The sequence below is a fragment of the Bos grunniens genome, chromosome 29 (genome assembly GCF_055505025.1).
Source record: "Bos grunniens cultivar Pamir isolate PY7600 chromosome 29, Bosgru_T2T1.0, whole genome shotgun sequence".
NCBI classification, from domain to species: domain Eukaryota; kingdom Metazoa; phylum Chordata; class Mammalia; order Artiodactyla; family Bovidae; genus Bos; species Bos grunniens.
This window is the reverse complement of record NC_141193.1, coordinates 42,654,254-42,673,402: the sequence shown is the minus strand read 5'-3', so window position 1 is coordinate 42,673,402 and position 19,149 is coordinate 42,654,254. Positions and strand designations below refer to the sequence as shown.

At 51.0% G+C, this 19,149-nt stretch overlaps 2 protein-coding genes across 9 annotated transcripts in view; both read left to right on the top strand.

Annotated features, from left to right (window-relative positions):
- ME3 (malic enzyme 3) overlaps positions 1 to 19,149 on the top strand; it is a 220,785-nt gene that overhangs the window by 184,021 nt on the left and 17,615 nt on the right. For 7 of the 8 annotated variants that reach the window (XR_015157908.1, XM_086384724.1, XM_086384725.1 and 4 more), the window contains one exon: positions 11,744 to 11,853. Coding sequence is in view for 7 of the 8 variants with exons in the window: in XM_086384724.1 (XP_086240850.1) it covers positions 11,744 to 11,853 (110 nt within the window). In the remaining variant the exon portion in view is untranslated. Of the gene's footprint in view, positions 1 to 11,306; positions 11,391 to 11,743; positions 11,854 to 19,149 lie in introns of those variants that run through there. The other variant, XM_086384730.1, reaches the window with a different exon arrangement.
- LOC147342551 (uncharacterized) lies at positions 4,278 to 5,811 on the top strand. The gene is made up of 2 exons (XM_086384736.1): positions 4,278 to 4,430; positions 4,524 to 5,811. The coding sequence occupies exons 1-2, from the start codon at positions 4,409 to 4,411 to the stop codon at positions 5,261 to 5,263; spliced, it is 762 nt and encodes a 253-aa protein (XP_086240862.1). The 5' UTR covers positions 4,278 to 4,408; the 3' UTR covers positions 5,264 to 5,811.

Here is a 19,149-nt window from a genome sequence, read left to right as displayed (position 1 = left end):
GGATTTCTTTTAAAATAATGAGTTAAGCAGCAATTCTTTCTCAAAGACAGTTCCTTGCATTTTTTAAAAACTAAAGAAGCAAAGAAGCAAGCAAGCATCCCAGGTTTCACCTTCTGGTAAAGTGAGTGTTAGTCTGATCTAGGCTTCTGCGGACGATAAAGTCATTCACATACATCAAGTCAAGTAATACTCAAAATAATCCTAGTAAGTAGATACAGTTATTGTCCTGTCCCACTAAAATGTAAGTTCCAGGGAGAGATCTTCGTCTCTTAGGTTCACTGCTGTATCTCAAGCACTCGGAACGATGCCTAGTTACAGCATGGACTCTCAATAAACATTTATTGAATGAGGGCACCCTTTACAGACAGGGAAACTGGGGTACTGAGCAGTTAGGGATCTTGTCCAAGGTCACACCTCTAACAGTGGTGAAGCCGAGCTGTGAACCAGGTGGTCTAACTCCAGAACCTACTCTCTGACTTGGAGAATCTCTGCGCCTTTTCTTCTACATGAAAGAAAAGACTGTCCAACCTATTCCAGACATTTCCTTGATGCAGCAGGCAAGGAGGACAAAGGGGAGGAAGGTCTGTGGAAACCAGTCTATCAGTGCTTCACATATCCGTGTCTCCTCTCTCCACCTTGTTCTAAGGCAGCGTTAATGACCCACCCATCCTCAATATCAGGGAGGCGATGGAGGCATCAGCCATCAACTCCCATTTTCCAGACTCTCTAGCCACCCTCAGCAAGGGAGGCGCCTTCTTTTTTATTTTCTCTTTTTATTGAAATGTAATTGACATGTAACATTGTATAAGTTTAAGGCCTACAGCCTGTTGACTTGATACATTACTATAAAGCAATATATTTATACCACTTATATCAGTTATCATTTTCTTTTTTGGTGGTGGGGAAAATTCCCCAGAATCTGGGTCTTGGGTGGCATTTCTCAGTTCTTCCTCCTTAACTGCCCAATGGCTAGTGGACCAGCTGCCCCATCCTTCACCAGGACTGATGTCCCTGCAGGCCTCTCTACAAACTGCAAACCCAGCCAGTCCTGTCGGGCCCCAGGGGAAAAACTGAGCCTCTGGCTCCAAGCTTTTCCTGGTGGTTTTAAACAATACAAAGGAAAAACCCTCAATTTAGGGCATCCAGGCTACAGACAAAGTTTCAAGGTTTTGTTTTAATTTTGAAAGGTTGTAAAGAGCATGAATGTTAGCTCTAAATCCAGTGTCTCAAGGAGCGTTCACTCACTGAGTCCCTCTTAGCTGAGACCGTCACTGCTCAGTGTTTTCACTGAGTCAGAAATACACTTTGCTCTCAAGAAGTTTTTTTTTAATTAATTTATTTTTTATTGAGGGATAATTGCTTTATAGAATTTTGCTATTTTCTGTCAAACCTCAACAGCCATAGGTATACATATATCCCCTCCCTTTTGAAGCTCCTTCCCATCTCCCTCCCCACCCCACCCCTCTAGGTTGATTCAGAGCCCCTGTTTGAGTTTCCTGAGCCATACAGCAAATTCCTGTTGGCTATCTATTTTACATATGGTAACGTAAGTTTCCATGTTACTCTTTCCATACATCTCACCCTCCCCTCCCCTCTCCTCATGTTCATAAGTCTATTCTCTATGTCTGTTTCTCCATTGTTGCCCTGTAAGTAAATTCTTCAGTACCATTTTTCTAAATACCACATATATGTGTTAGAATACAGCATTTATCTTTCTCTTTCTGACTCACTTTACTCTATATAATAGGTTCTAGGTTCATCCACCTCATTAGAACTGACTCAAATGTGTTCCTTTTTATGGCTGAGTAATATTCCATTGTGTATATGTACCACAACTTCTTTATCCATTCATCTGTCGATGGATATCTAGGTTGCTTCCATGTTTAGCTATTATAAATAGTGCTGCAGTGAACAATGGAATAGAGGTGTCTCTTTCAATTTTGGTTTCCTCAGGGTATATGCCTAGGAGTGGGATTGCTGGGTCATATGGTGGTTTTATTCCTAGTTTTTTAAGGACTCTCCATACCATCTTCCGGAGTGGCTCTATCAAATTACATTCTTATCAACAGTGCAAAGAATCCCTTTTCTCCACACCCTCTCCAGCATTTATTGTTTGTAGACTTTTTGATGAGGGCCATTCTGACCGGTGTTAGGTGATATCTCATTGTAGTTTTGATTTGCATTTCTTTAATAATGAGCAATGTTGAGCATCTTTTCGTGTGTTTGTTAACCACCTGTAGGTCTTCTTTGGAGAAATGTCTGTTTAGGTCTTTTTCCCACTTTTTGATTGGGTTGTTTGTTTTTCTGGTATTGAGTCATATGAGCTGCTTGTATATTTTGGAAATTAATCCTTTGTCTCTCGAGAAGTTTTTAATTGGGGAAAAATAGAAATATGCTTAAATAATTATTGCTGAGTCTGTGTAGATTTAACACCCACCTAGTTAATGGCTTTGCCTGCAGTGTCAGTTGAGGTTGATGGGAGAATAAGGTGATCAAACGCCTGGGACATTTAGATGGAGTTAAAAGTTATGACTTTCTTCGTAGGAAAGAGCTAGCAACTCACTTTTCCAAAGAATCTTCTCTGTACTGGGTGCTTGACTTTTAATTATCACAGCAACCTTGAGAGATAAAGAAATTGAGATTCAGAAAAGTTAAACAACTTGTACAAAATCACCAGCTAGAAAGGGAAGAATCTAGGCCCACCTCAAACGCATCTGACTCCACACTTAGTGGTATTTTTCTCCAGTCTCTGCTGCTGGCTCTCCCAGCCTCACTAGAAAGCCCTTTCCTGCCTGTGGACTTATTTGCATTGACTTGGATCCTGGGGTAAAGGAACGGGACTGAGCTATTATGATACAAAGATTCTTGGCCACAGCGGCCTCTGGAAGGGGACAGCAGGCCCCCGGGGACCGGGGTGTCCCGTGGGCTACGTGTGACTGGGCACCCTGGGAGGGGCAGTGCTCTCTGGCAGGCACCATCCACGCTTCGGTTTGTTCACCCGCAAGGGCTGAGCGGGGCAAGCCCAGGGCCCCGGGCAAACGGCCACAGGTGGGTTTGGTCTTCTCACTCAGATGTCTCAAGCAGATTTGTTCGGAGCAGGGCACAGGAGAGGCGGTCAGTTGCAGCTCCTGTTTTCAGCAGTCGTGCGCCACGTGGGGAGTGAGACACCTTCCCTGCCCTCAAGGGACCCTGCCCCGGGCCTGCCTGGACCGAGGCTGTCCCCTACCCTGGCTTAATCTTGCCCTTCTTTCCCTCCCTGACTTTGACTCACAGCAGTTTCACAAGCCCACAAACACAGACTGGATTTTGTGGCCTTATTGTCCTCCACCCCAGGCTCTCATTCAGGGTAGAATTTAGCCAGTTTCATGAGAGAGGGCACTGCAGCCCACTCCAGTATTCTTGCCTGGAGAATCCTCATGGACAGAGGAGTCTGGCGGGCTATGGTCCATAGGGTTGCAAAGCAACTGAAGTGACTTAAGACACATGTGAGAGAGGGACAGTTCATTAGATGCTTAGGAAGTCCAAGACATAGCTGTGTGACAGATTGTATGGTACAGATACTATGGCAGTACACCCAAACAGAGAGATCAGGATGGACCAGAGTAATCCGAGGATCTTCACGAAGGATGTCCCGTTATCCCAGGACGGTTCGAACGTACAGTCTGGGCAAATCAGAGCCGATGTCCCACGTCAGCCCATGGGATGGTGGCTGGGAAGGTGTCTGGGCTTGAAGAGCAGGAGGTTGGGGAGTGAGCCGTGTGCTCTGGAGGAAGCACTCAGGTCTGGCCTCTGACCTCTGAGAGGTCGAGAGGTCGAGAGGTCGGCAGGTCAGCCTCCATCCTCTGCCCAGCCCCGGGCTCTCTGGCGCCATTTGCCTGTTTGCCCAGGAACTCAGACACACGGGGAAATTGAGGAGGAAGTCCACACTGTTCCTGGAGATTTTTGTTTTTTTCTGTCTGGCCTGGGACTGCCGTCAGATCAGTGACCACGGAACGAACACATTATTCTGGCACTTTTGCTCAGAAGTTGCTGCTTCCTGTGACTGTGCTGTTACACGGTGGGAGTTTTCCCCCATCAGGCTATCACGGCGGCCGCAGGAGCCCGCCAGTCTGGCTGCCAGAGCCGGCACGCCAGAGGACCGTCCGGGGTGGGACCAGGGAGGGAAGGGCCTGCACACACACCCCCAGCCCCCTGCCATCGCGCCTGGAGCCCCTTCCACAGCCTCAGCGCCAAGCGGAGCTCCGAGGAGCCTGGAATCGCTTCCAGGGACAGCCTCCTTCCGTCTTGGCGTTTGAGCTCTCTACCTTTTACGGCCCTGCAATCTCTGGATTTCTGACCTCCCCCTATCGGCTCTGTTTTTTCCCTTAAGGCCACAAAAGATAAGTCTACTTCATTTCCCGTCCACAGAATGGTCCTTCGTGTCTTTGAAGGTAATCATTCATGCCTAATTCCACTGGGATTTCGTTTTCCGACGCCATAGTCCCCCTTTCTCCAATCTGTGGTTTTCCGTTTCTCACCTGCAGACTCGTTTCCCTGTCTTCCTGCTGAATCCCTCCCCACCACCCCCTGCAGAGTGCGTCAGCCCCTCTTCGGGTCTGTGGTGGAGCTTCGGGGTGAGAGCTTCGTCTCTGTCCCTCCGCCAGGCTGTGAGGTCCCAGAAGGAGGAACCGTGTCCTCTTCCCTCTTCAGCTGGACTCTGACTCCTGCCTCCTCCCGTCTCCTCAGACCCTCGACCCCCGTCACTGCCCCTCGCGTCTCCCCTCCTTGCTGGCCCCTCCGTCCCATACGCAGACCTCCCATCAAAGCCGAGGCCGTCCCTGCGTCCCACACCCGCCACCGGCCTGTCTCCCTGCCTTTGAAGCCAAGCCTCTTCCTGAACGTGCAGAATGGCTCTCCCGCCTCCTCTCCGCTGAACGTGCTCTGGCTAAGTGCACGAGTCATCCGAGCTTCACCCGCACCCACACTTCCTGGCCGTTGTTTCGGTAGAGGCTCCTCGGGCAGCTGCTCTGCGGGCCCCCTTCTACCTTGCGGGCCCCCGCTCACCCTGCCGCACAGGGGGCTCTCCCCGCTCCTCGCCGCTCCCCGGCTGCAGCTGTGCCAGGGGCTCCGTTCTCGGCCTCGCTCCCCGCTTGGTACACACGCACAGCTGTCCATCCGTCACCCGTTCGAATGTCCTAACACAGCAGCCACTTTCTCCCACCTACAGCCCCTCAGTAGGCCTCACTGCGCCCAGACGGTCCAGGCTCTTTCCACAGGCCTGTAAAGGGCGGCCCCCAGAGTCCACCCAGCCTCGCCCCCACCAAGTTCCCCGTCCTCACCCCTCCCGAGCTCCAGCTCTGGTTACGTTCCTTCAGCTCCAGGACGCCCCCCACCACTGCACACGCGTGTGCTGTTCGCTCTGCCTGAGGCGCCCTTCGCTCTCCCCGCCTGACCCCACCTGCCGAGTCTGCCGGGAACCTCTGCCCTGCCCCGGGGCGCACCTCCAGATCTCCTGCTCTCGGAAGCCCTCCCTGCCTGCCCCAGCACAGCTGTCTGCTCCCTTTGAGACTTCCCACGTACCCAGCACATACCTTCATTATCGCCCTTGTCAAAGGATGTCACCACTGCTTTCTTCACTTTCTTGTGTCCCTGTCAAACTTGAAATTCTTGAACTTGCCTTGGTCATCTAGCAGGGAAGACAGTCCCTGGTTCACAGCGGGCCCCTTAGACATGTCTGCTGAACTGAATATTTCTATCATACCCCGGAGAGTTCCTGGCACAAGGAGGACCCTATGCCCAATACATTCCTTTAATAATTAAAGTAGAAATCTCTGTAAATAATTGTGATGCAACATGATGTGTGCTAACAGATGCGCCCAGTGTAGCAAGGCAGCCCAGACACAGAAGAGTTTCTGCCGCCCCGGGTAAGGAAATTGCTGGATCAGGGAAGGCTTTCTCGAAGACATGACCTTTCATAAGGGCCTCACTGTTTAAGTAGGAGTTGGCCAGGATAAAAGGAGGTCTCCTAGGTATCTGAGCAAAGACATAAAACAGTGCAAGGGTCCACAGTGGTTGGGAAGCTGCAAAATATGTCCACAGTGCTGGAAGACATGAGCAGGGGTGATCATTAAGGTTGGGACCAAGTCAATGCCATCTCAGGAGTCTGAACACAAAGGCAATGGGAGACCTGTAAGGATTTTCAGAACAGAAATGGTGTGCAAGAATTTGTGTTTAGAAACAGTAGATGGATTGGCAGGAGGGGAATAAGGCTGGAGGTGAGATCCATTATTATAGGACCCTGGCCAGAAGTAACAACTGCAGGAATCCCAGGGAGAGATGGCCTTGCCTTGAATCCACTCATCCCCCCACACACACCCCAACCCCAGTACAGAGTTCTTTCTGCAGAGAGCTATGTCTGTCAAGCTGCACCAGAACGGTAAGGTCTGTAGTGAAATATGTTTAGAAAATGCTGAGTTAAACAGGTTTCTTAATGCAGGACTTTTCAGAGCCTTTAATATAATACATTGTACATGTTACATGAACATTCAGAGTTTCCCAGATGGATTGAGCCCTGTAACCTCTTTCTGAGAGCATCTCAAGGGACTAGAATTTAATGGATTGGGTAAAATAGAAACCAAGATCTAGTGCTTTCGTGATTCTGTCAGCTCTAATTCCTGGAAGGACAAAATAAACAGAAGAAATAGCTTTCCCCGGTGAGTAACTGATGTCCTCTGAGTGCACTCCCCTGGGAAGTCTTTTGTGTGTGTATGTGTGTTTGTTTTGTTAGGGGCATGGAATGGGCTCCCATGGAAATGTGAGGGGTCGGTTTTAGTCATCTGTTTGGGGGCAGGCTGAGCAAATCCACCTGCTCTTCCCAGGTCCCCTGTGTTTGTTCAGGCCTGAAAGAGGTCAGCCCCAGGTGTTTAAAAGAATGGCAGGTCCTGACCTACGGAGCAAAGAAACCGGGTCTGCAGCCCCTGGAATGTTTGGCTCTCACCACATCTCTCCAGCTGACTTTGGTTGGCTGGCTGCAGGGGAGGAGCAGCCACCTGAGAATCTCCTGACCCCGCAGCCCAGGTAGCAGGTCCACCGCTCTGTGGGCCCTGGCGTGGCCTCCTCTCACTGTTGCATTCAGCTCCCTAGGGCTCCCAGGCACAAGCTGCCGTTTTTAGCCTTCCTCTTGCCTGAGGGCTGGAGGGAAAAACGCTTGTAACATCCACCCATCAGCCTTGTGTCTTTAAATGAGCCCCAGCCTTAGCGTGCCTTCCCTGGCAGCACCAAGGCCATTTCCCAGCGAAGTCCCCAGGATGGAGGAGTCTGGGCAGCTCTGTGTGTGGCTTGGGGATGCGCCTGTTTCTCCATCGCAGGAATTTCATCCATCGCAGAAGCATTAGATGTTCCTCAATCCCTGCCAGGGCTTCAGGGTGAAGAGTTCACAAGTGCAGAAGGGGACAGATAAACCACCACCTCCCCGGTGAGGGCCAGCTTCTGGCAGGGTGGAAGGCCAGTGACACGCCGCTGGCACCAAAATCAGGGAACTGCCCAGGGCCCTGAGCAGGCGGTCTGAGCGGGGGCCCCTTGGAGGGGCTGCTGCAGCCCCTGCCCTACGACCTGGACGGTGGCTGCCTCAGGCCTGCTCACTAGGATGGTCTGCTCTGAGCCAGCTCAAAAAAGACTCAGGGACACTGGTGTTCCTGTCACATGTGACCCTCAGCAGGAATGGTCAGACCACCCCACTTTGGACTTAACCATCTATCTGAGTGAAGCCCCCGGTGTATCTATTCCAACCCTATGTTAAGTAGCTCCTGCTTCTTCCCCTAAGGCTCTCAGAGCAGAAACTGAGACCCAGAGAGAAAGGGACTCACCCAAAACTCCGAGTTTATGTCAGAAAGAGAACACGATTTTCCTGTTTCCCAGTTTAGTGTCAAAAGAAATCTAACATCTACTTTATCTTTTACAAAAATCATATTGCTGTGAAATCTAAATTCTGGAGTCAGACAGAGCCAGGTTCAGATTGCAGCTCCACCACTTTTCAGTTGCAGGAGAATAAATAGCCCCGGGGCAAGTAAGTGACCATCCTGTAGCTGAGAGTTGCTTCTCTGAAAGGACACCTACCACGTATGGTCATGGGAAGATTAGTTGAGATAATGCTTCTAAAGAACTCAACCAGATGCCCAGCTCCATCTGTAACCATTAGCTGTTTTTGTTACTGCTGCTGTTGGTAGAAATATTTTAATGAATATTATCATTAACATTGAAATTGGTATGATGGTCCACTCATTACCTGTATTTGGATCTACATGGAGGAATTGAGAGAAGTGCTTTTGCCACTGAAGCTTTTTAAATCTTCACTTTGAAATGGCTTTTAATCAGTTTAACAAGTTGGCAGGGGACTCCCCTGGTGTTTCAGTGGTTAAGAATCCGCCTTGCAATGTGGGGGACGCAGGTTCGATCCTTGTTCAGGCAACTAAGATCCCCCATACCGCGGAGTGACCAAGCCTATGTGCCACAAATACTGAAGGACTGGGGGAATGGTAACAGGTCCACAGGTCTCACTGGAGATGAAGAACAGGCACAGTGGCAGTGAGAGATGTGGAAGGGAAGGCCGTGGTCAGAGGCTGATCCAGGCAGTGTGGAAGCTGCTCCTGGTGACGAAAGGTCCAGGGAGCAGCCATGGGGATGGTATCCATGGTGGACAGGGTCCCTGGAGGCCCTTAAATCCAAGGAGGTCCAGGAACTCTGAAACTAGTTTACTGGATGGGCAATTCACATAGCCTTTTGCCCAATTCCGAGTTAGATTAAAGTGACCTGAATGAATGAGATTGTACCCTATATCTCATCAGATTGCTGCCTGGGAAGGTTCTTTTATGTGACACTGAATCTGACATGAAAGAGGAATAAGGTACTGAACCCAGGCATTTACTTCTAATCCTTGCCTTATTTTTTTAACCTAAGAGGGGGGTTGCTTAAAGGTCAGATTGTGTTTGTGTGTGTGAAAGAGAGATGGGAGAGAAAGGAGAACGTGTATCACAGTGTTTCGCCGTTTGACCTTTTCAGCATTTTAGCTCCAGGCTAGTGGGGGAGCAACACTGGCAGTCTTGTGAGGACGCTATATATCAAAATGTCACCAGCCACCAAAGACATTCTGTTCCCCAGTCCCCATCCAAATACTTGAAATTCACACCCTGAGCAAAAATTCACAGTAAATTTTGGTTTGGCGAGCATAGCATTATAATTATGCAGCGAAGGGCGTTAAAAAAAAAAAAAAACATTTATATTCATTGTACAAGGAGAAGAGGGATGGTGAGTCAGGAGACACGGCTAGCTCCCCACCCCTGCCCCCAGCAGCACTTGCTCTGTGACAGGAAATAAGAATTGTGGTCAGGGTGACACACGTTTAGCATCTTACAATGTAAAAATCGCCTACAGGGACTTCAATTCTCGCTCGGGAAACTGAGATCCTGCCAGTAGCACAGTGTGGCCAAAGATCAAAAAAATTTTTAATAAATTAAAAAAACAAAAATCACCCCCAGGGCTCCCCTGGGGGCTCAGTGGTTAAAGAATCTGCCTCCCAGTGCAGGAGACACGGGTGGGATCCCTGGTCCAGGAAGATCCCATGTGCCACGCAGAAGCCGAGCCTGAGCACCACAGCTGCTGGCCTGCACTGCAGACCCCGAGCTCTGCAACAGGAGAGGCCCCCACAGTGTGAAGCCCGAACCCCACAACTAGAGAAGCCCCCGCCCACTGCAACTAGACCCAACACAGCCAAAACAGCAGCCAAGACCCACCACAGCCAAAAATGAGTGAATAAACAAATCACCCCCAGCTCTGAACCCTCACAACAGCCCACCAGAGTTGGCCAGATAGGTATTATGGTGCCTGTCGACAGACAGCAAACTGAGGCCTAACACAGAAGTGAAGTGACAGGTATAAGACCACTCGGTTGCAGCCCACCAGCCTCCTGACCCTCCTGACGGACTGGCAAGTGACCACCTCTCCATTTCAGCTCAGTAACATGAACCTGTCTCCAGATCCCCCATCAACAGCCCTAACTCACTAAGCTTCTGGAAGGACCACGTAGGAGCACGCATTTCTACCATACTTATTTTTGCTTTCTCCCTTTTCTGGTTGTGCACCTCCTTTTAGAACAAGCCTCTAGAAACAGTTTCTGAAAATTACTGAGCCATGTTTGTAATGCAGATGTAATTTAGGAACATGTAGATTAATCATTTTAACAAAAGAAGTAGGTATTTAAGATTTAATACTAGCCACAAGATAAGAGTCTATTGTGTAAAGCATAGCTTATCTTTGGATTCAATGTTCGTCTTTCGTTTTACAAAGTAGCTTGTATTTCCAGTGTTTTCTACGTAAGATGGTAAAATGTGGGCTTCCCAGGTGGTGTTAGTGCTGGAGAAGTCGCCCACCAATGTAGAAAGAGACACGAGTTCGATCCCTGGATTGGGAAGATCCCCTGGAGAAGGAAATGGCAACCCACTCCAGTATTCTTGCCTGGAGAATCCCATGGACAGAGGAGCCTGACGGGCTACAGTCCATGGGGTTGCAAAGAGTTGGACCCCACTGAAGCGACTGAGCATGCATGATAAAATGTAGAGCAATCGCAATGTGTTAATAAAGTGGGTAAATTTTCTGGAACAAAAAAGAAGGATAAGCCACGCACAGAATTCTGAGGTTGGAAACTGTGTGTTCTGGGCCACTTCAGTGTTCCGCCCCCCCGCACAGCACCCAGCCTCATCAGACACACGCCTCGACAGCACAGGACACCCACCACGTGTGCCCAGCCGCAAGGGCAGACGTCTTTCTTTTCACAGCTGGTCCCAAGCTGATCCCAGGCCTCCAGTTCACACAACTGGGACTAGCAGGCATTTCTCCTTCTCTTGTGCCCAGACACCCCAATATAGATCAATCAGGGCATTTTTTCTCAATGAACAGGACTGCAGATGCTGTCAGTCACAAATTGACCCATGAGATGATGTCTCTTTTGGCTCATGGATTAAGTCATTTTTAGTAATTCACATCACACTTGCTTCCAGAAGGACTCCAAGAAGACAGAATACAACGCAAAAAAGCAGGATCCAAGAGCCAGAATGGAGTCAAGAGAATGCACATGCAGGGAGCCTTGGCTTAAGGAACCTGCCGTGAAAGGGCAGAAGTCAGCTCTTGGCTTCCTGACACGCAGCGCTAACAGGAAGCACGGGTCACCAGGCCAGTCATTTTTTAGGAAACACAACCTTCTTTCTGACCTTGAAATCTAGGAGGCAGTTCTAGTGTAGATTTTAAATAAGGCAGCATGCTTAGTCGTTCAGTCGTGTCTGACTCTTTGCAGTCCCGTGGACTGTAGCCTGCCAGGCTGGCTCCTCTGTCCATGGGATTCTCCAGGCAAGAATACAGGAGTAGGTTGCCATTTCCTCCTCCAGGGGATCTTCCCGACCCAGGGATCAAACCCGTGTCTCCTGCATTGGCAGGTGGATTCTTTACCAGGGAAGCCCACCAGCCCACATTAGAGACAATGATATGTGCTTGGCTGGCCTCCAGGTCCCATACATACCCTCTGCCTTCCCCATCCTCCTCCCCAGTGGGGCGGGCAGAGCCAGAAGTCCAGAAGCCCGCCAAGTGGCACGCACCCCAAGAGTGAGCCGTGCCCTCAGCCCCTGGCCTGCACCGCCCCCTCCCCAGGACAGGCTGACACCTGCCAGGAACCAGCTTGAGGAGGCAATCACGTGCCCTTTCCTCTCCCTCCCCACAGGTTTGGAATAAACTGCCTCATCCAGTTTGAGGACTTTGCCAATGCCAACGCCTTCCGCCTTCTCAACAAATACCGCAACAAGTACTGCATGTTCAACGACGACATCCAAGGTAGGTTTCCACCCAGCCTGACAAAGCCACTCAGGTTGAGGCCTCCCAAGGTTCACCTGGGTGCCAGGGTGGGGCGGGGCCCCCTGAGAGCCAGTTTACCGCCAGCAGCTGTTGAAGACAGAGCAGTATATCTAGATTCGAGTCCCACTTGGCTAATTCTTAGCTCTGTGACCTTCAGCACATCCTCTAACTTTGCTAAGCCTCAGTTTCCTCATCTGTAAAATATACAACATTACTGTTTCAGAGGAAAATAAGAATTAGGTGATTAGGGACACGAGAGAGATTTTCAACCATGCTATGATTTAGGACTCATCAGACCCAAGCATCAGCCACCATAAAAATGGCCTTCCCCAGCCACAACTCACTCTTGGAGTTTCTGAACACAAAGTGTATCACTGTCAGGGAAGCAGGATAAGGCCTTCCTTTAACTTGGCTGGGGGCTTCCCCTGTGGCTCAGTGGTAAAGAATCCACCTGCCTAGCAGGAGACGCAGGTTCGATCCCTGGGTCAGGAGGATCTCCTGGAGGAGGAAATAGCAACCCACTCCAGTATTCTTATCTGGAAAATCCCATGGACAGAGGAGCCTGGTGGACTACAGTCCATGGGGTTGCAAAGAGTCGGGGACAACTTAGTGACTAAACACCAGCAATGTAACTTGGCTAGAATGAGTGCCTCTCACAGTGATAACCAGAGCACTGGAACACTCCAAGAGCATCTTCTCATTCAGAGTTGACTTGGTTCCCTGTTCAGTGAGCTAGAAGTATCTGAAGGCACTTGCTTCCTGCCGTGGCAGTGCCAGCATATGACTGGAGTGGGAGGGGTGGTCCCTCCGGGCTTACCTCACCTCATCCAGGATTTCTCAGTAAGGAGCATGGCCAGCTGTTCCTAGTATTTTATGAAGCCTGATGGAAACCTTGATGACTTGTAGGTTATTATTTAACAAATGAAGTTTGGCAAGCAAGATGTTTTCAAACCGAGGAACTTTTCAAATGTCAGATAATATGAACAAATTGGTAGGGGACAGGTATTGGTTCCTGGGACTTAAAGATGGGCCAGCATCTTGTAGATGAGGTCCAAAGAGGTCCCAGCTTTTCTCCAAGTGAGATAGAGAAACCTCAGTTCAGTTCAGTTCAGTCACTCTTTGCAACCCCATGAATCGGAGCACGCCAGGCCTCCCTGTCCATCACCAACTCCCGGAGTTCACTCAGACTCACGTCCATCGAGGCGGTGATGCCATCCAGCCATCTCATCCTCTGTCGTCCCCTTCTCCCCCTGTCCCCAATCCCTCCCAGCATCAGAGTCTTTTCCAATGAGTCAACTCTTCGCATGAGGTGGCCAAAGTACTGGAGTTAGAGAGAAACCTAGGTGGATTCAAGCCTAGTCAGAAATAGCTGAGGATTAGAGCCGAATCTTAATTATACATCAAGCGTGGTTCTAAGTACTTTACATGTTAATCCTACTATGTATTAGCAACCCTGTCTTGTAAATGAAATAACAGAAGCACAGACAGAGTAACTAGTGTTCATAGCCAGTGAATGTAGAGCTGAAATTTGAAACCAGGCATTTGGACTCTGAATTCCAAGTTTATAATCCCCCACCCAGATTTTGTACTCATATCACAAAACCAAATGCCTCTTCCTTCCCTGTGGTCCACACTGAGGGCTAAAGAAATACGATATATGATCTTTTTTTTTGCATTGGTCAAGAATGGCATGCAAATTTGTGAGGTGTTCTGTATTTTGAGGGGGCTTCCCTGGTGGTTTAGATGGTAAAGAATCTGCCTGCAATGTCGGAGACCCAGGTTCAATCCCCAAGTTGGGAAGATCCCCTGGAGAAGGGAATGGCAACCCACTCCAGGATTCTTACCTGGAGCATCCCATGGACAGAGGAGCCTGGCACGCTACAGTCCATGGGGTCACAAAGAATCAGACATGACTGAGCAACTAACACTTCTACTTTTTCACTTTCATACATTTTTAAGAGGCAGATTAGCATAGTTCAGATGAAACTATGGTGGTCACGGGTGCTTCACTGGCGGTCCAGTGGTTAAGAATCCGCCTCGCAACACGAGGGACACTAGTTCGATCCCTGATCCAGGAGCATCCCATATGCCCAACTAAGCCTGTGGGCCACAACTATTGAGCCTGTGCTCTGGAATCCGCAAGCCGAAACTATAGAGCCCACATGGGGCAACTGCCTGTTCCCTAGAGCCGTGCTGCACAATAAGAGAAGCCCGAGCACTGCAGCTCAAAAGTAGAGAGCCCCTGCTCTCTGCAACCAGAAAAAGCCTGTGCATAGCAACAAAGACCCAAGGAGCAAAAAAACACCCAAAATATACACACACACACACAATGCCGGAAGAGTAGGTGTCCAGAGAGGGGCCCAGAAAGGGAATGCTGGGGCATGGTGACCCCACCCCCAGCCTGTCACCACTCCGTCTCTGGGCTGGGACAGGCATTGGCAGTGCCAGCCTGGCCTCACCTGGACAAGTGGGGCGCTGTGCAGACAGAGCAGCGCAGTCCGGGAACAGCGGTCCCCTCGCTGCTGGCCCAGCGGGCAGGGTGTGCCTGCAGCCCTGGAGGAAGCACCTGCCTGCCGGCCCCTGACCAGCTCCCAGGTCACACCCCTCACCCGTGAGTCGGCAGCAGGACAGCCAATCATCCTCCTGAGCCCATGGCTTCCCAGGCCGGAGGGTAGATGTGGAAAACAAGCCGCCGTGGGCAAGCACAGCTAGGAGAGCGGGCTCCAGGTGTGCAGACATACACACAGAGCTTTAGGTTCCGAGAGGGTTTTCCATCCACACAGCCTCACAGCTTCCTTGGCTCACCCGCCTTCCATCTACAGGGCGAACGGACATTGTTGTCCACGTCACTGGTGAGCATGTCGCTCCAGGTCCCACAGCCTGACATAAAGCCGGGGCTGTGCTGTGTGCTCAGTCGTTCAGCTGTGTCCGACTCTTTGCAACCCCATGCACTGCAGCCAGCCAGCCTCCTCTGTCCATGCAATTTTCCAGGCACAAATACTGGATTGGGTTGCCATTTCTAGACTCTAGTTATTTCTTTAAAAAAAATTTTTTTTTTATTGGAGTATAGTTGCTTTAGAGTGTTGTGTTAGTTTCTACTGTACAACAACGTAAATCAGCTATGAAAGTGCAAGTGTCAGGTCGCTCAGTCGTGTCTGACTCTTTGTGACCCCGTGGACTGTAGCCCTCCAGGCTCATCTGTCCATGGAATTTTCCAGGCAAGAATACTGCAGTGGGTAGCCATTCCCTTCTCCAGGGGATCTTCCTGACCTGGGATCCAACCCTGGTCTGTTACATTACAGGCAGATTCTTTACCATCTGAGCCAATACAGTCCCTCTTTTTTGGATTTCCTTCCCTAGGTCACCATAGAGCATTGAGTAGAGCTCCCTGTGCTATTTAGTAGGTGCGTGCGTGCATGCATGCTAAGTCGCTTCAGTTGTGTCTGACTCTTTGTGACGCCATGGACTGCAGCCTGCCAGGCTCCTCTGTCCATGGGATTCTCCAGGCAAATGTACTGGAGTGGGTTGCTGTGGCCTCCTCCAGGGGATCTTCCCGACCCAGGTATGGAACCCACATCTCTTACATCTCCTGCATTGGCAGGTGGGTTCTTTAACACTAGCGCCACCTGGAAAGCCCATCTGGTAGATAGAAGCTAATTATTTCTCACCCGGAATTCTGTACTGTCTCTCCGAGCAGTCAGGCTGCCTGTGCCCCGGCATGGGTGAGGTGGAAATCCTCTTTGCCGAGGATTACGTTCCAAACCCCACATCAGTGTGGGTGTCACTGCTCTGCTCACCTCCCCCGTCCTCTCTTTTTGAGGCTCGCAGTCCCCACACCCCACCGGGGGCCTGGGGAAAGGGACGGGCTCACTCAGTCACCAGCTGGTGAGTGACGGGCCAGGACCGGAAGCCTGTGCTGTGCACTCTCACTGCTGAACGGGCAGTTAGACTAGTGAGGAGTCCCGGGGCTAATGGGGCAACATGGAAGAACTGCTCCCCTTTCCTTGCAAATAAAAAGTAAAAAGAAACCTGTAACTATATCAGTTCAGTTCAGTTGCTCAGTCATGTCTGACTCTTTGCGACCCCATGAACTGCAGCATGCCAGGCCTCCCTGTCGATCACCAACTCCCAGAGTTTACTCAAACTTGTGTCCATTGAGTCGGTGATGCCATCCAACCATCTCATCTTCTGTCATCCCTTCTCCTCCCACCTTCAAGCTTTCCCAGTATCAGGGTCTTTTCCAATGAGTCAGTTGTTCGCATCAGGTGGCCAAAGTATTGGAGCTTCAGCTTCAGCATCAGTCCTTTCAGTGAATATTCAGGACTGATCTCCTTTAGGATGGAGTGGTTGGATCTTGCTGTCCAAGGGACTCTCAAGAAGTCTTCTCCACCACCACAGTTTAAAAGCATCAATTCAAAAATAGAAAGGGTGCCTGCGAGCGCAGAATTGGAGAGGGTTGGGATGGGGAGGGAGTGTGGGAGGAATCCCAGTGGTAAACCGACACTACAGCCATGCCCCATGTGGTCGCTGGGGACAGGCCCCTAGCAGGATGCGTGGTCAGAATCTTCTGGAATCCCATAATGGCGGGGGCTGGGACCAGGCTGCCCATGTGAAATCGAGAAGTGGAGTGAAATCAAGAAGTGGAATGTTTCCTGCCGTATCAGTAAACAAGGATGTCGCAGTCATCGGCGAATGCAGCAGCAGTCCTCCGTGTGAACTGGTGAGCCCTAAGGGCACTCAGTGGGCAGAAGGAAACGGCAACCCACTCCAGTGTTCTTGCCTAGAGAATCCTGTGGACAGAGGAGCCTGGTGGGCTGCTGTCCATAGCGTTGCATGGAGTCGGACTCGACTCAAGTGACTTAGCAGCAGCAGCAAGGGCACTCAGGAAGGAGAAGAATACCTGTGATCTAGCAGCCATCGGACTGCAGCCACCCCCTACAGTGAGCTCAAGGGAGCTCAGGACGTGGAAAAATGCAGGATCCTGGCCCCACAGCTGATATACGTGTGACAGGAATGGCTTTAGAGAGCCCAGACTCTTGCATCTTTCCATACACAGAAAAGTGCTACATTCCTTAACCTGAGATACTTGGTTTTCTGGAATTCACAAAAATACTTTTGACGTTCAGATTACCTGCCCTTTGTTGCAAATTTCTAGGTAACCTGGCTCCTCTCCCCCTCTATCCCCTCACTCCCAGCTCCTCAGAGCAGTTCTCTCAGGGCTAGTTGAGATGCTGTCTTCCCAGGCATGAAGTCCTAAAAATTCCCACCAGATAAAACCTAATTCCCAACTTTTAAGTCATGAATATTTTTTAAGTCAACAAAAGGAACAGCAGCCCAGCCTCATGTCCTCCGTGGAATAAGAAAAGATATGAGTAAAGGCCACAGGGTCCACCCTCCAGGAGGGCAGGGCCGTGCTTGGTGCTGAGCGGAAGATTCAAGCCGTCTCCCAGCCAGTCTGCTGCTCCACCCTCCTGGGAGTCACCAAGCCCACGTGGCCAACCCCCCGGCGGGGCATCTGGAGCCCCCGCACTGGAGGGTCAAGGGCCCCCCAGGGCTGCGTGTCTGCTCCAGCCTGCTCCCACTCGGGCTGGTGGAAGGCCTCCTCCGGCCAGGCTGGTTCTCAGCGAGCAGGGCACGCGGGCTGGTGGAAGGCCTCCTCCACCCAGGCTGGTTCTCAGTGAGCACGGCCGTCCCGGCACTGACTCATTTGCTGGCAGCCTCGTCAGGAATTTCTGGAAAAGGCAGAGGCTCAGGTGACTTTTGTTGTTTCAGCTGGGAACAGAGAAGCATCCCTACTCTTAGCAGAGGCGGGAGACCTGGAAGGAGAACAGCGATAGGAATGGTCACGCCCGGGGGACTCACCAGCTGTGTCCTTCCCAAGAAGCCAGCTCCAGGAGGCTGCTGGCCTGGTGAGCATGGGCCCCGGGCCCCATGGCTGGCTGCCCGCATGGACCCTGGAAAGCCGGCTGGCTTGTCAGCTCCAGAACGTTCCCCGCCCTGCAAGTCCTCCTTGGACCTTCCCTGCCCTCAAGACCTGCCTCGTTCCTGAAAGCAGACAGCCGCTCAGGGGGCCTGCAGTGTGTGCCGGGCCACCGTCAGCCCTCAGGCTTTCAAGTTTTCATCTGTGAGCCCAGGTGCTTAATCGTCAGATGCTGGATTCAGACAAGCCTGGGTCTGCCGTCAGATGCTCTACCCCTGAGCTGTATTTCCAAGACAAGCCTAGGTCGAAATCTCCAACTGTTCTGCTTTGGGACTTTGGCCAAATGGCTTAACTCCTCACAGTCTTCTTTTCCTTATCTGTAAAAGGAACATGATCGTATTGACAGCCATGAAAGGCACTCAGCCAGTACTGCCAGAAAGACCAGGATGCTTTGCTAAGGTGAGCATCAGTCCTGGCTGGATGGACACTCTGCCGATCCACTGTTACCGCCACTCCCTCCGTTTACGGCACCCAGGTTATCGTAAGGGCTGTAGTGATGTAGAGGCAGGAACAGGCATGTAACCGGAGATGGTTCCGGTACCAAGTACTGAAACGCCTGGTGCACTGTAGGCTCCCAACACATAAGGCTGGGAGGGAAGGAGGGTTGAAACAGAGCGGCTTTGATGGGAGTGGGGAGGGGACCAGTGTGAGCGCAGGACGGGGGAGCTGAGAAGGGAGGCGGGTTCCACCTCACCTCTCTCCACTCTCCGCATCCACCCTATTTCTGCAGCCCGCTGAATCCTCAGTTCCATGAGTTTTCTGCCAACTCTGCGATTCTGAATGTGCTGGTCCCTCTGCGTGGAACTCTCTTCTGCTCTTGGCTAATTTCTCTTTGTCCTTAAGACTCAAACCTCAGCCTAGGATACCCTGCCCAGGGTCAAACCTGTTCCACAGCCCCCAGGATGACCCCACCCTTCACCAGGAGCCCAGGAGTGACATTGGGCAGCGGTCACCCACTTGGCATGATATTGCAAAATACCCCGGTGCAGGGATGATGGGAAAGGGGCAGAGGAGAAGGAACAAACAGCCCAGCTCTGACATCTGTCCAGCTGGTCTGCTCTGTAAGGACACTGTGGTGCAGTGGGGGGGGGGGGGTGCATTTCCAACTCTCAGGGGTCTGCTGCCCCTCCCCCTACTGAAAGCCGCTCAGTCATGTCCGACTCTTTGCAACCCTATGGGCTGTAGCCCACTGGGCTCCTCTGTCCATGGAATTCTCCAGGTCAGAATACTGGAGTGGGTAGCCTTTCCCTTCTCCAAGGGATCTTCCCAACCCAGGGATCAAAGCCAGCTCTCTC

What these genes read in the sequence shown, in the direction of transcription:
- LOC147342551 (XM_086384736.1), top strand. Translation starts at nt 4,409, where the DNA reads ATGGTCCTTCGTGTCTTTGAAG. An exon ending in GGTCCTTCGTGTCTTTGAAG is followed by an intron (nt 4,431 to 4,523) that starts GTAATCATTCAT and finishes TCTCACCTGCAG; the next exon opens with ACTCGTTTCCCTGTCTTCCT.